This window comes from Panicum hallii, chromosome 3, assembly GCF_002211085.1.
Source record: "Panicum hallii strain FIL2 chromosome 3, PHallii_v3.1, whole genome shotgun sequence".
Taxonomy (NCBI): domain Eukaryota; kingdom Viridiplantae; phylum Streptophyta; class Magnoliopsida; order Poales; family Poaceae; genus Panicum; species Panicum hallii.
Genome location: NC_038044.1, coordinates 58,078,414 through 58,090,847, shown reverse-complemented (window position 1 = coordinate 58,090,847; position 12,434 = coordinate 58,078,414). Strand labels below are relative to the sequence as shown.

General features: G+C 43.5%; 2 protein-coding genes across 2 annotated transcripts; one reads left to right on the top strand and one right to left on the bottom strand.

Moving 5' to 3' along the window:
• The first annotated feature begins 606 nt into the window (after positions 1–606).
• On the top strand, positions 607–2,339 carry LOC112886989. Its single transcript, XM_025953051.1, has one exon. It carries the CDS (start codon positions 1,051–1,053, stop codon positions 2,044–2,046), a length of 996 nt encoding a protein of 331 aa, XP_025808836.1. The 5' UTR covers positions 607–1,050; the 3' UTR covers positions 2,047–2,339.
• A 2,242-nt stretch (positions 2,340–4,581) lies between these two features.
• On the bottom strand, positions 4,582–10,161 carry LOC112886091 (probable WRKY transcription factor 3). The gene is made up of 4 exons (XM_025951872.1): positions 9,478–10,161; positions 7,708–8,369; positions 7,490–7,630; positions 4,582–5,292 (listed from the first exon to the last, which is right to left on the bottom strand). The coding sequence occupies exons 1-4, from the start codon at positions 9,889–9,891 to the stop codon at positions 5,043–5,045; spliced, it is 1,467 nt and encodes a 488-aa protein (XP_025807657.1). The 5' UTR covers positions 9,892–10,161; the 3' UTR covers positions 4,582–5,042.
• Positions 10,162–12,434: the final 2,273 nt, after the last annotated feature.

The window sequence follows — 12,434 nt, the reverse complement described above, 5'->3', positions numbered from 1 at the left end:
TAGGGCAACACATCAATTTGAGTTTGTGCCCAATTTAGATCCCCACAGTCTCAAGTGGAGCCCCATACACATCTCCTAAAAGGTTGGACTCCTTGCCATAGAATAGGGAGGAGACACATTGATATTTCTAAGGTAATACATCTTATTAGGAAAATGGTTCCCACCCCCTACTATTACTAAAAGCAAACCACATGCTCATCTGTAAAACAAAATGTCTCCTAAGAAATAACCATATAAAACCTCCAGCCCATCCCACCTGGGGAGATCTCGTTATCGACATCCATGTTCCCACTGCAGAGAGTGATGTGTTTGACATATTGACTATAAGTAGCGTTTGAAATTCTAATAATATAAATGGCGCAAAATCATAACATAAATATTTAATTAGGTTTTGGAAAATTCTTTTTTTTGAAACTTTTTATGTGAGATACATATCATATTAACATGTCTCCATGAGGAAGCGATATCGATGATAGATAGTAGGAGAACATCCATGTCCTAGTGAACCAGCTTAGAACTTTTTAACCCATTTGATCCCTATGGCAATACATGGGTAGCCATCTCCAAACAGGAGGATTCATCTTTGAGAAAAGGGGGACAGATCTACTCACTGATATATCACTACTCCAGGCACTACCATGTCTTATTTAGAAATGGTTTTCATTCTCTACTGCTTTACCTAAAGCAAAATCCCAACCCCTCTCATAAAACCAAATCCCACCCAAGTCCTAACATGTTGGTACAACATTCAAACACTTAAACCACATACACACTACTACTCCAAACCCCATTCAGCCATATTCCCATAGCCACAAATCCCAAACCCATCTCAAGTTCTCCAACAAAAACCTCAAATCCATCCACCCAACACCACAAGGCACCAAACGATCAACCAATCTCCCCCTCCACACTACCAATCACCAACACCGCAAGAACCACCGCCACACATTTATTTATAAGGATCAAAGCCAAGATCAAGAGCAAGATCAAAGCAAGCGGTTGCACTAGTGAGGAAGGTAGCGAAAGGGGAAGAAGATCGGAGGAGGGGCCATGGGCAGCGCCGGCAAGATCGTGCGCACGGCGCTGCACGCCTTCTTCCGGCACTACCACCCGGCGTCCTCGGCGGCGTCGCTCCTCGCGCTGCCGTTCTCCGCCGCGGCGCTGCTCTCGCGCTCCCACCCGGCGCTGCTCGCGCCGTCGCACTTCCTCTCGCGCCGCCTCCGCCGGGTCCTCGTCGCCGCGGGGTTCCCGCCGGCGTCCCAGCTGCTCTTCCTCCTCAGCCACCGCCTCTCCCAGCGCGCCTGCGCGTTCCTCGCCGCGCTGCCGTTCTCGCTCTCGTTCCTGCTCCTCGCCAAGGCCTGCGCCGTGCATTGCTGCTCGGCGCCGCCGCCGTTGCAGCGGCGCCGGCGCGAGCGGCCGTCGGACGCCGTCGTCCAGGTAGTGCAAGCGTCGTACCCGGCGATGGTGCGGACGCAGCTCGTGAACTGCCTCGCGCTGCTGCTCGCCAACGCGGGAGTCTTCGCCGCGCTGCTAGCCGCGTTCAACGCCGCCGAGGCGCTGCAGGTCCTGGGCGCTCCCTCCGGCTCCGGGTCCTACGGCGGCAGCGGCAGGGCCGTGCTCGCGCTCTCGGCGGCCGGCGTGATCGTCTACTCGGTGGCGCTGGCCAACGCGTCAGCGGTGTGCAACCTGGCCACGATCGTCGCGGCCGCCGAGGGCCGGGGCGGCTCGCACGCCATGCTCAAGGCGCTCCTGATGCTGCTCCGTGCCGGCGACGCCGCCACCGCCGTCGCCGCGTCCCTGCCGGCCAGCCTCGCCGCCGCCGCCATCGAGGCGCTGTTCGAGCTCAGGGTGATGCGGCCGTACACGCTCACCGGCAAGGTGACGCCGGGGATGCTCTGCGAGGGGCTCCTCGTCGCCTACATCCACGCCATGATCTGTGTCCTCGACACGGTCATCACCAGCATGGTCTACCAGACCTGCAAGGCCAGCCATTCTTGCCACCTCTTGGAGCTGGAGCTGGATGGCAAGGAGGACTTGAGAGTCTGATTTTTTCCCCCTGCAATTTTAATTGCTAGAACATAGAGGTCAGACATCTCATAATGGCGATGCTTATCGATAAAAATCTTTGATTTTTTGTTTCCTCTTTCTGTCCTTTCTCTTGATCTTTACAAGGGTTATTAACTGCTGGTTCTGGGGACATAGGTGCTGTTAGTTAGTGTTAGGACGAGCATCATCAGGTCCATCAGATTGGTAAGAGAGACATTTGTAAATAACTAAAGCAGAAGGGTCTATAAGACTTCATATAAATAATTAATAGCTTTCCATATACAATTGGGTTACCATGGTCCCCATGGCATTTGCTTAGAGAAGTCAAATAAATGGTGAATGTTTACAGGAATATGAGTATGAAACAGTTTGCAGGTTAGCAGGCTTTTCGCCGTAACTATCAGGATCATAGTATCCTTAAACCATGCCGGGTTTCGGGCATTTAATTCTCTACTCCAAGTGACTGCAGCTGCATCATCTGTTCATCTGCTGGATAAGATCCACACCCTGACATGCCACCCAAAGCTGCCCCAGCAATTTGGGTCGGTTGTTGAGATCCTGAGCCCCACCATTCTCAAGTGCATCTTTCCTTGATTCCAAAGCAAAGCCACAGGAGAAGAGGGCATGCCACTATATACATGCATGTGGTTCTGTGAGCATGTCCAGATCAGCTTGGGGAGAAGTCAGTGAGTGCTGCTGAGCAAGTGGTGAAAATCTCAATGATTTTGTACCAGCTTTCTTGTGTGTAACTTTATTCATAGGCTCCAATCCAATCCAGATCTGGGAAATTTGTGGAGATTCCTAGTGCCACAATGTTACAACAACTCTGTTCCAGTAGAGACATGGACTTTGGGCACCATTGGATCACAAAAAGGTGTACATGGGAACTAGGTTGCATAATAATTGGGAGGAAAAGCTAGGGCACAGTAGAGAAAATAGGCTTTTGGTATGGCCCAATGGGAGATGAGTACTAATGTTTTGCACTGGCCTCCGAGTAATTGCACTTTGCTTCTGTTTTTAGCAAGTTTTTGGGTTGAGAATGCACGGGCTTGTTTCAAAACATTACAGGAAAAAATGGTCCAGGACCTCACATTGTTAGCATTCAGATTTCAGGAAAAAGAAACAATCGTGCGAGGTTTCTAGGGTGTAGTATCTCCAATTGACACAAAGAAAAAGGTTCTTAGGAAATCCATGGTAAGAAAAAGATCCCCTGCATTCATCGTTTAGCGAAAATCGTAGCAACCATTGCTGAAACATAATGTAATTTTTAAACAAAGTAGTGTGGATACTAAGTTCTCTTAGCGGGATAACATTTGATATGCATGGTAAGGAACAGATCAGCTGCTGTTCAGGACCACCAAATGGCCTGCCCAACATTTACAGGTTTAAGACAAATCTCTGTTTGATTGACATTTCAAAAGTTGGATTTAGAGGCTACCAGTAAATTTGTGGGTCTAGCTAAATTATTCCAAAAGTCATATTAATTAATTCGGTCAGATTCCACTTCAACTGAAGGTTCAAACAAATATCGTAGTAGTAGCATCTAAGAATGGAAATGATAAAGCAGAAAAGCATCATGTCATATACCTGCAAGATGCAATACATAAGGATTATAATACAATTTGCACATAAAGTTCTAGGAGATATTCAGGCAGAAAAAAAATATTCAAAGATGCTATCACACATGATTAGTCCTACTTAGATGATATTATCATGTCAGGACAGAAGCATTCAGCCAAAGATAACTTTGACTTCAAGTATTGTTCAGTCAGCCTCTACCAAAGAGAAATAAAATAAGTTTAGGCACTGCTTACCATAGGATCAAATGTCCTTATCAAATTTCACTCTGAAACTATTCATGGAGGGTGTGACCTAATGAATTTCTGTTCTTCAAAAAGGTTTCATGCTCAACTAACCTAATAGTACATGAGATTCTGAGGAGACGCAGCAACATTAGATTATGACACTCTGGCAGATCTTGACAGTGATGTGCATGAAACTTTTCAGTGATAAATAGTGTCCGTGAGAACAGATTGGAAATATGCTTAGGTACATAGATTATAAAACTATTTCCTTGGGTTACTGCCTTTAGTCTAGAAACAGAGGAAGTGCCAAGGTTGAGAAAAAGCTATTGTGCCTCATTTAGTGGTGGGGCAGGGATGCCAATAGTTCATCTGAGACAGCTTTAGAGCATGTACACATGAATCACTTGTTGCTAGACACTGAGTTTGAATTTGCTATTTACTAGAAAGAAATAAAGGAATCTTCTATTTACTATAAAGAAATAGGGGGAGATTAAGATATTTTTCTCAGCCTGAATTTACAGCACCTGGGCATTGATCTGCCAAGAATTAGCAGCACCTGAACTGAAAAAGAAAAATTAGCAGGCAATAGTTGTCAACCAGATGCTTTTTCGCTAATATGATACTGTCAACCAGATGCTTTTTCGCTAATATGATACTAAGGACACATTGTTTTTCAAGGAAAAAAATGTATAAATGAAAACATAACAAAGTGGTCTTGATATAAAACAGATTAGCAATGGCCCAAAACTGTGGCGTCTCTGATTAATTTTGCAAATTACAACAAACAAGCTTAACTGAAGCACATCTGTACATTCACTTCTCTTTTCAATCTTATTACAATACATACAAGATCTTGTTGGGAATAAAATCATAAGATAAACATGTATACCACTGATCCATCTATAAACCACCGTAAACATGTATAAATAACTTCCACCTAGCTGGTATTACATTTTGCATGCTTCGACTTAATAACATGTACAAGTACAAACTAGAAAGGATGGTTCTGTATCAGCTATCCTGTGCATCTATGGAAAGAAACTGCAAACTGATACCATTGAATTATCAAATTTTTAGAACCACTGATGCCATATGACTGTACGAATTGCAGGCATCTGATATTTGCCAAAAGGAACATCATCCAAATAACTGTGAACAGCGAGGTTCTGAACGGAGTCAAAATGGACATTACTATTGTTCGCTCTTGAATTGTAAGATCCCAATTGGCATCTGGTTAGTGTTGCTGTAGTGTTGATTACTAGATATGCTGTTCTGCCCTTTCTGTTGTGACATTCCTGCATTCTGGCTGCCACCCCTACCAACTGGTGGTTCATGGTTGTGTTTTCCTTCATAGGTTGTTATGACAGCCTTAGGGTCTGACGATGCTCTTTCGATGTGCTTCCTAACATTGCATCCAGCAAATGTGCACTTGTAGTAACTCCTACAGGTACAGGTATATCATATAGTTAAACAAGTGAATGGTGAAATAAATAAGGTACAAAAAACGCAAGCCATGTTTTTCTTGTGGTGAATTGTGCCGAAGTACCCAGTTTGATTACAACCGATGAATCAACAAAACCAGCCATAATATTCAATTAGGTCACAGAAAGTGCAAAAACAAGTAATATTTTCCATTATCTAAAACAATAATATTTTCGAGAAATATGCATTTGGCTAGGATTATGGGCACGTTGGGTTGCCGCCTGAGCTGGCCCTGCCAAACTGCCAGCTTGCGGCTCACCGCTTTTGGCGCAGCTTTTTGCCGCAGCGGGTTCGCCTGTGATTTGGCAAGAAAAAGACTAGCAGAAGCAGCTGGGCTTGGGTTAGCCAAAACACCAGCATCAATCCAAATCATAGCACAGCACCCGGTCAACAACCTTTTTTCTACAGGGCAATCACGGGCATCAAACTAAACGTGCCATATATCTGCAGATCCAGGAATAATTTCAACCTTCAGGAAAACGCCATTTTCCTAACTTCAGGGGATCTCTTCCAGGGTTGAATATCATCTATTACCCACATCAAGTAAACTTATTACTATCTTAGTACCTTAAGCTCTCTGTTATCACTTCCTTTGATCCTTTACTCCCAGCTAAAGATATATTTAATGAGTAAAAGATGATCTAGAAATACTGATAATTTAAACCAATTCAGAGTAATCCTCTCTCTAGCTACCCCTTCTTTTCTCGAAATGTTTTCCTAGGCTAGTGTTGTAGCTACTCCATTTTCTTCAATATCCGATTAGTCTACCCTTTCTTTCAAACAGCCAGTCTAGCAGTTAACAGTGAATTATCACTAGCCTAGCAATGAAATCATAAATGCAATTAAATCAGGACACCACTATCATGCTTCAGACAGAGGAGAAAGTTCATGATTTAAGGTTTAGGAAACAGATGGTCTCTGACAGTCTGAGATTTCACTCTGAGTGTCAACTGTGTACTGTTTCGACATCGAATGTTTAAAGAGAATGATAATGCTTCAGGATAGCATGATGATTATGCTTCAGGATAGCGTGAAGTAGGTGTTCATTAGGATCAATGCAAACGCCACAATTTCGATTTGGTAAAGCTTGATTAGAGTGGTTGTGATCGAGCATTGAAGCTGCCACCATCCAAGTAGAAGCAATTTTTCATGTGCATATACTAATACTATCATAATCTCATATGAATAGGATAATCTTCTCTGATCTTTATTGTTCTTTTTAACTTTTTGTGGTAATAGCTATCTGAGACTAAAACCTGTGAACAGATGGGATGAGTCTATTGCTGAAACCGACATAGAGAGTATGGGATGAAATATTCAACAGAAACTGAGGCTACAGTTAAATTAACATTGCATAACTAGGGTCTTGTTCACATTTTGTGATGATGACCTACCTTAAGCGCATAATATTTGTACAGCAACACACGCTATGTTGATTAATAAAATGTGCATGTATAGTGTCTACATTTATGCACTGCATCAGAAATACATTGAAATTATCTGCTTTCAGGTGAATACCCAAGAAAAAAATGAAACGGAATGTTACCAAGGAATGAGGTAAATGAGGTAGGTTCCTTTTAAATGAGCTGGTGTGATACCAACTCGTTTGTGGAGAAAAGCATGTGTTAATTAACAAGACATGCTTCAAGGATACATGAAATAAGATAGTGAGCTTCATCAATAACACAAACCAGGGCATGACATAGCATTATGTTCTTATGGTATAGAAGAGTACTTAGTTGTAATTGTGCATGAATTAGAGAATGTTAGTATCTGTATCACATGAATAGTCTAAGGGCCCTGCTCATGCTATTGCTAACAGATTTTTCAAAAAAAAGTTTTTTATAAGATTCTTAGAAGATTATAAGAGATATGAAAATAAAACCAAATGATACGATTTACAAATGCTGAAGTGAAAGATTGCATCATTAAGTAGTGAAAGAAAGAACGATAATAGTACCCAATAGGTGGCATGAGTTCATTAAAATGCATTTCCTACAAGCATACTGCAATATTCAACACACACACAGAAGAGGAAAATTCCAATGTTTGCCTACATCTTACATACCACATAGCCGTCCCAAGAAAACAAAAAGAAAGAGCAACAGATGTGAAAATGGCATAAATCACAGTGCTGAGGTAAAGAAAAAAATTACCTTGGATGAGGGTTTCCTTTGACTACCTTCTGCCCATACTTACGCCATCTATAACCATCATCCAAAAGATCAACTTCACTGGTTGTTTGCACAATGATCTTAGGCTCTGACAAGGTCCTTTGTGAAGAAATTTGTATATTTCTGAACAATGAAAGAATGAATCTTATGAAAACAGCAATCTAATATGACAGTGGAGTTGTATTGAGAGCTAAAAATACCTTCTTTTGCTCTCATTATCAGCATCATCCGCTTCATGTGGCCTTGATTCACCATCATCCATATCATCTCCATCACTTAAACCAGATACTTGTTCAGACATCCCATATATAGCATCCTGATCTCTCTTGGCGCCTGACAATCCAGATGTGGTATCATTAGATTGATCATTTTGATCAGCTGCTGAAGAGTTGCCATCTTTTGCCCGCTTATTTGGTGGACGTTGGTGATTGTGTTTTCCTTTGTATATGATCTCAGATATTTGACCGTCTTCTGCATGCTCTACCTTTTTCTTGACTGGACAATTGGGATGAGTACATTTGTAATAGCTCCTCGGGCAATCACTGCCCTTCACCACCTTCTGACCATATTTCCGCCAGTTATAGCCATCATCAGCAGGTTTATCAACAGGAGCATTGACTTGATACCTCTGAGATGCCTCAGCGGATTGCAAAGATGCATTGTCATTGTTTGCTGGTGTAATTGCCATATCTGGCATTCCAGTCATACTGGCACTAGAGTTCATAGGTTGTAGAGCTCCAGACGATGCTCCAGCTGCTGAAAAAGATGGTTGCTCAATGTGGTCTAACATTCTGAGTGGAGAATGGCTTGCTTGAGCTGTAACTTGAGCAAGAGCCTGCTGGTGCGACATTCCAAACCCCCCCTGTAAAAATACAGAACAGTTGACATCGGAAAATATCAGTTCACTTTCTTTCTTCAGGACAAAAGCAGACACTCCAGAAACGGATACCGCTTAAGGAGAGGAAACACAAACTGTCGATTATACATCTCGTTGATACTGTTTGATCAGTTCAGGTTTTATATTAACAAAAGTTGGCCAACTACAAGTTTAGCATTCACATTGCTCTACCCACTAGACATTGTGAATATTGAACAACGAATACAAACTATGAACTGCTTTGACAGATTCTGCTGTCAAGAGCAAATTGGAGCCCAGTATAACTACCTCAAATTGAGCAATGTGTTTCCAAAGGATGCTATCGATAGATCAAGATTCTCAAGATAGCATGCCAATTTGCAACCGATCACACTGGCAGTAGTACAATTATTGATACCATCAAGGCAAAGTATCAAGAATCACCGCTTGCCATATCCAAAAGATCAAGAAGCATCACCTATCTGTCTTAGTAGACTGATATTATTCATTGCACATCAGTGCCACACACAAATATAGTAAAGGTGGCTTTATGCGTTTTGGGGCAAACCTATGGGGCCAATCAGTACCCTAGATGTGTCAATCTCGCTAAAAGCGCTGATGAAACTGTAAAAATGTCACCTTTAAGAAGTTCCAGATTCCAGATTTGTAGTACTCTACAAGCTTTTAAAACCCAAAGGAAGATTACGTGGTTCTTTCAGATTGCTCAGCATCACCCAAAAGAAAATGAGGATGCTTAACGAATTGATAGAACCTATCCAGATTAAAGTATACAAGGGGGCAAAATGGAGCATGTTTTCATAACAATCCACGAACTATTGCGCTAACGAACATGTTGAAACTCCTTTATTTTACAAAGACAGCCGTAGTGCAACTCTTAAGAAAATAAGTCATCAGCATAAATGCTTGTTTCTTGCACTTATGATGCAGCCAATTTAACCAAAGACCACAAACAAAATGAATGCACCGAAACCGAAGCTAATTTCACTCGCCAGTAACCAAGAATCGTGAACAAGATCCATAAACCCAATCTTTCACGGCGTTGATTGAAAAAAGATTTGATCTTTTGAGCAAGAGGTTTGACGTCACGACGTACCATGGCCGGCGAGAAGAGCAGGCCGGGGGAGTCGAGCAGGCCGGAGGGGCTGAGGCCGGGGGGCACCGTGAATACGGACGCGCCCGAGGCCGCCGACGCCGGCGGCGCCACCGACAGCGCCGGCCCGGCCCTCGCGACCCCGCCGCCTCGCCCCCTCTCCGCGGCCTCATGCTGCCGCTGCTGCTGCTGTTGCGGCGCGAAGGAGCCGGTGAGGAGCTGCGTGAAGCTCGCGGCCCCGGACGCCCCGGAGGAGGCGCCGCCGCCCCCCGCGTCGGCGTCGGAGGGGAAGAGCGCGGAGGCGAGCGTGAGCGGGCCGGGGCTGGCGTCGCCGGCGCCCGTGAAGAGCGACTCCGCCGCCGAGCGCGGCGGCAGCGCCAGGTGCGGTCGCGGCGGCGGCGGCGGGCGCGCGGACATGGTCGCCGCAGGGAAGGAAGAGAGAGATAGAGAGAAGAAGAAGTCTAGAGAGAGAGAGAGAGAGAGAGACAGAGAAGGGATTCTCCTCTTCTTCTTGGTTTCCGGCGTTGACTTTGGTTTTTGGGGTTCGGTGAGCAGAGTCTGACTTTCGCTCTCTCTCTCTCTCCTGTGCTGGCTTCTCGAGAAATGAAAGAAACAAGCTTTGAGAGGGAGAGAGGGAAACCAAGCTTTCCTTTGGGTTGCTCTAAAAATTTCTAGCCAAGACGAGAGGTGGTTACAGCTATATCCCAGTTCAGCTCCAACCTTCAGACTAAAGCACAAAAAAATCTGTGAGATTTTGAGTGAATCTCTTGTATTCTATATTTAGCAAACAACGCAAAGAGGAATGATCTGCATAAAATAAAATATGGGATAATTTTTGGCAGTTCCATTTGGCGCACTTTGTACTATAGTGGAGTTTGTATTCGAAAAAACAAGGTGATAGGAGAACGAAATGTCACCATCACTTGCATTTTTCTAACAGAGCTATCCACGGCAATCCAAATGGGGGGTCTAGACCGTTTCAGTTTCATCCACTTCAGCCTAACTATGTCCCTTTAAAAGGTTTTGATACACTGGACCAAAACGATAAGATGTTTGATTTAAATACTACTATCAAATAAGCGTATGGTATCAACAAACTTTGTATAAGAAGCGCTGTGGGTCCAAGTTTATAAAAAATTTGCACTAAAAAAAAAGTTTTATGAAAGATTTTAAAAAGACAGTCCAACTATAACTAAATTTTTGAAAAGTTTATCTCAAATGCCTGTCGAACCTATTAATTAGTCTGTTTCGGACCAAGAAGTAGATGTCGCCTAGTCTTGCTCAAAATTTTCATAAAACTTTCTATCATGCACCGTACCTAAAATAATCCATACAAGAACACGTGCTAGTGCCATCATTGGAAGTCGGCTCTGACTACCTGTCTCGTTTCTGTCCAGGAAACGGAGATCGAAATATCTCACCTCATTTCCTTTTCATCTATTTGTCAGAAATTTAAAGCAGAAAAGAAAAGCGAGAGTCCAACAACTGACGCACCTCGCCGTCGGCGTGCGGCTGACGACGGTGGCCGCCCGCCGGGCGTCGTCTAACGTCGAGGAGCCCCCACCGCATTGAATGAGTCCGCATGCGAGAAATTCCAGCCTGCCTGCATAGATGCGTCACGGATTAATTGCGGTACATTGCCGATTCAATAATTGGGATGTCCGTACCATTCTGCTTTTTACCGGCCTTTTACAGCCAAGAAGTACAAAGAGCTCTTAGACTCTGTACCTCAAAACAAAACAAGGTTAAGAAATATAAGAAAGGAAGCTTAAAAAAAGAAAAAAAACTAGAAGACTTAACTTCAATCTTCTTTCTTTTTTTTCACGCTTCATCCTTGCAATGTCTTCACGTGGCACCAATTCATAACATCACTCGTTTACTTAGAAACTTGATGCTTGAATCGTTTGCTTGCCTAACTTTTTCACATCGACCTCCACCTAGTATGTTGTGTTCAACCACATCGAATGTCAAATACAAATAAATGCTTATTGTAAATCAGCTTTTCAAAAGTTACAATCCAGAATCAACTTTTCTAAAAACCACGGCTGAAACATACTAAGCTCGGACAACTTTACTCCGCCCTATCCACGCAACTCCTCTTTGTGATGTGAAACATCCATCCTCCTACCCTACTTTGCCTCATCCTTTAAGCCGAAGTACCTAAAGCCAATACAACTTACCTGCCCTGTAGTGAAACAGTACTTTGGATCGAAATAGTCCAAAACATATGCAGCCAGCATTTACAAATTTCAGGTACAGCACGTATTCACAAGATAGTTGGATCTACATCCACTGCACCGTCCCTCTTTTTCAAAGTCGATGCATCTCCAAATGATCACACAGGTTGGAAGCATTCTTAGCCTGCAGAAGGTGAAGCGGCGTGCGCATGACTTTCTTCCTCGCCGTACGGAGTGAATGGATCACACAAACTGGAGAGGTTTGGACCTGACAAAGACGGGTTGGCAAAAGATGGTCGAATTTTGCACACGCAAACTTGTAAAAGAAAGAGTACATCGCAGCGTCAAATCAAGCAAATCCCTAATTGCTCATTATCAAGACAGTGTTAAGCAGCAGCAACATTCAACACCTGAAAGCGGGCCAGCAATTACTGACAGTGTAATTTCGCGAGACTTTTACGCCAGTGAAAAAAACGCAACTACAAAAGCGACCTCAGCATAACCAGTTAATATCGGGCTGCAGTCTGCAGATGAGATGCCGTACAAGAATACTCTGACAACGACAGTAATGCAATTTGGTGGTAGTATTGACAGGACACCACACAAATTCCAGTGCTTCACTTCAGGATACCCAAAGGACACAGCAAAACAATGGAAAAAAATGCCACGAGAAGATGCGAGTATGTGACTGGTATTGGCATGGTATCGAACTGTAAACATCACACTGCAGGGCTCTATCACAGGCATCTTGGGCGATTTTATTTATATAAACATATTTTCGAC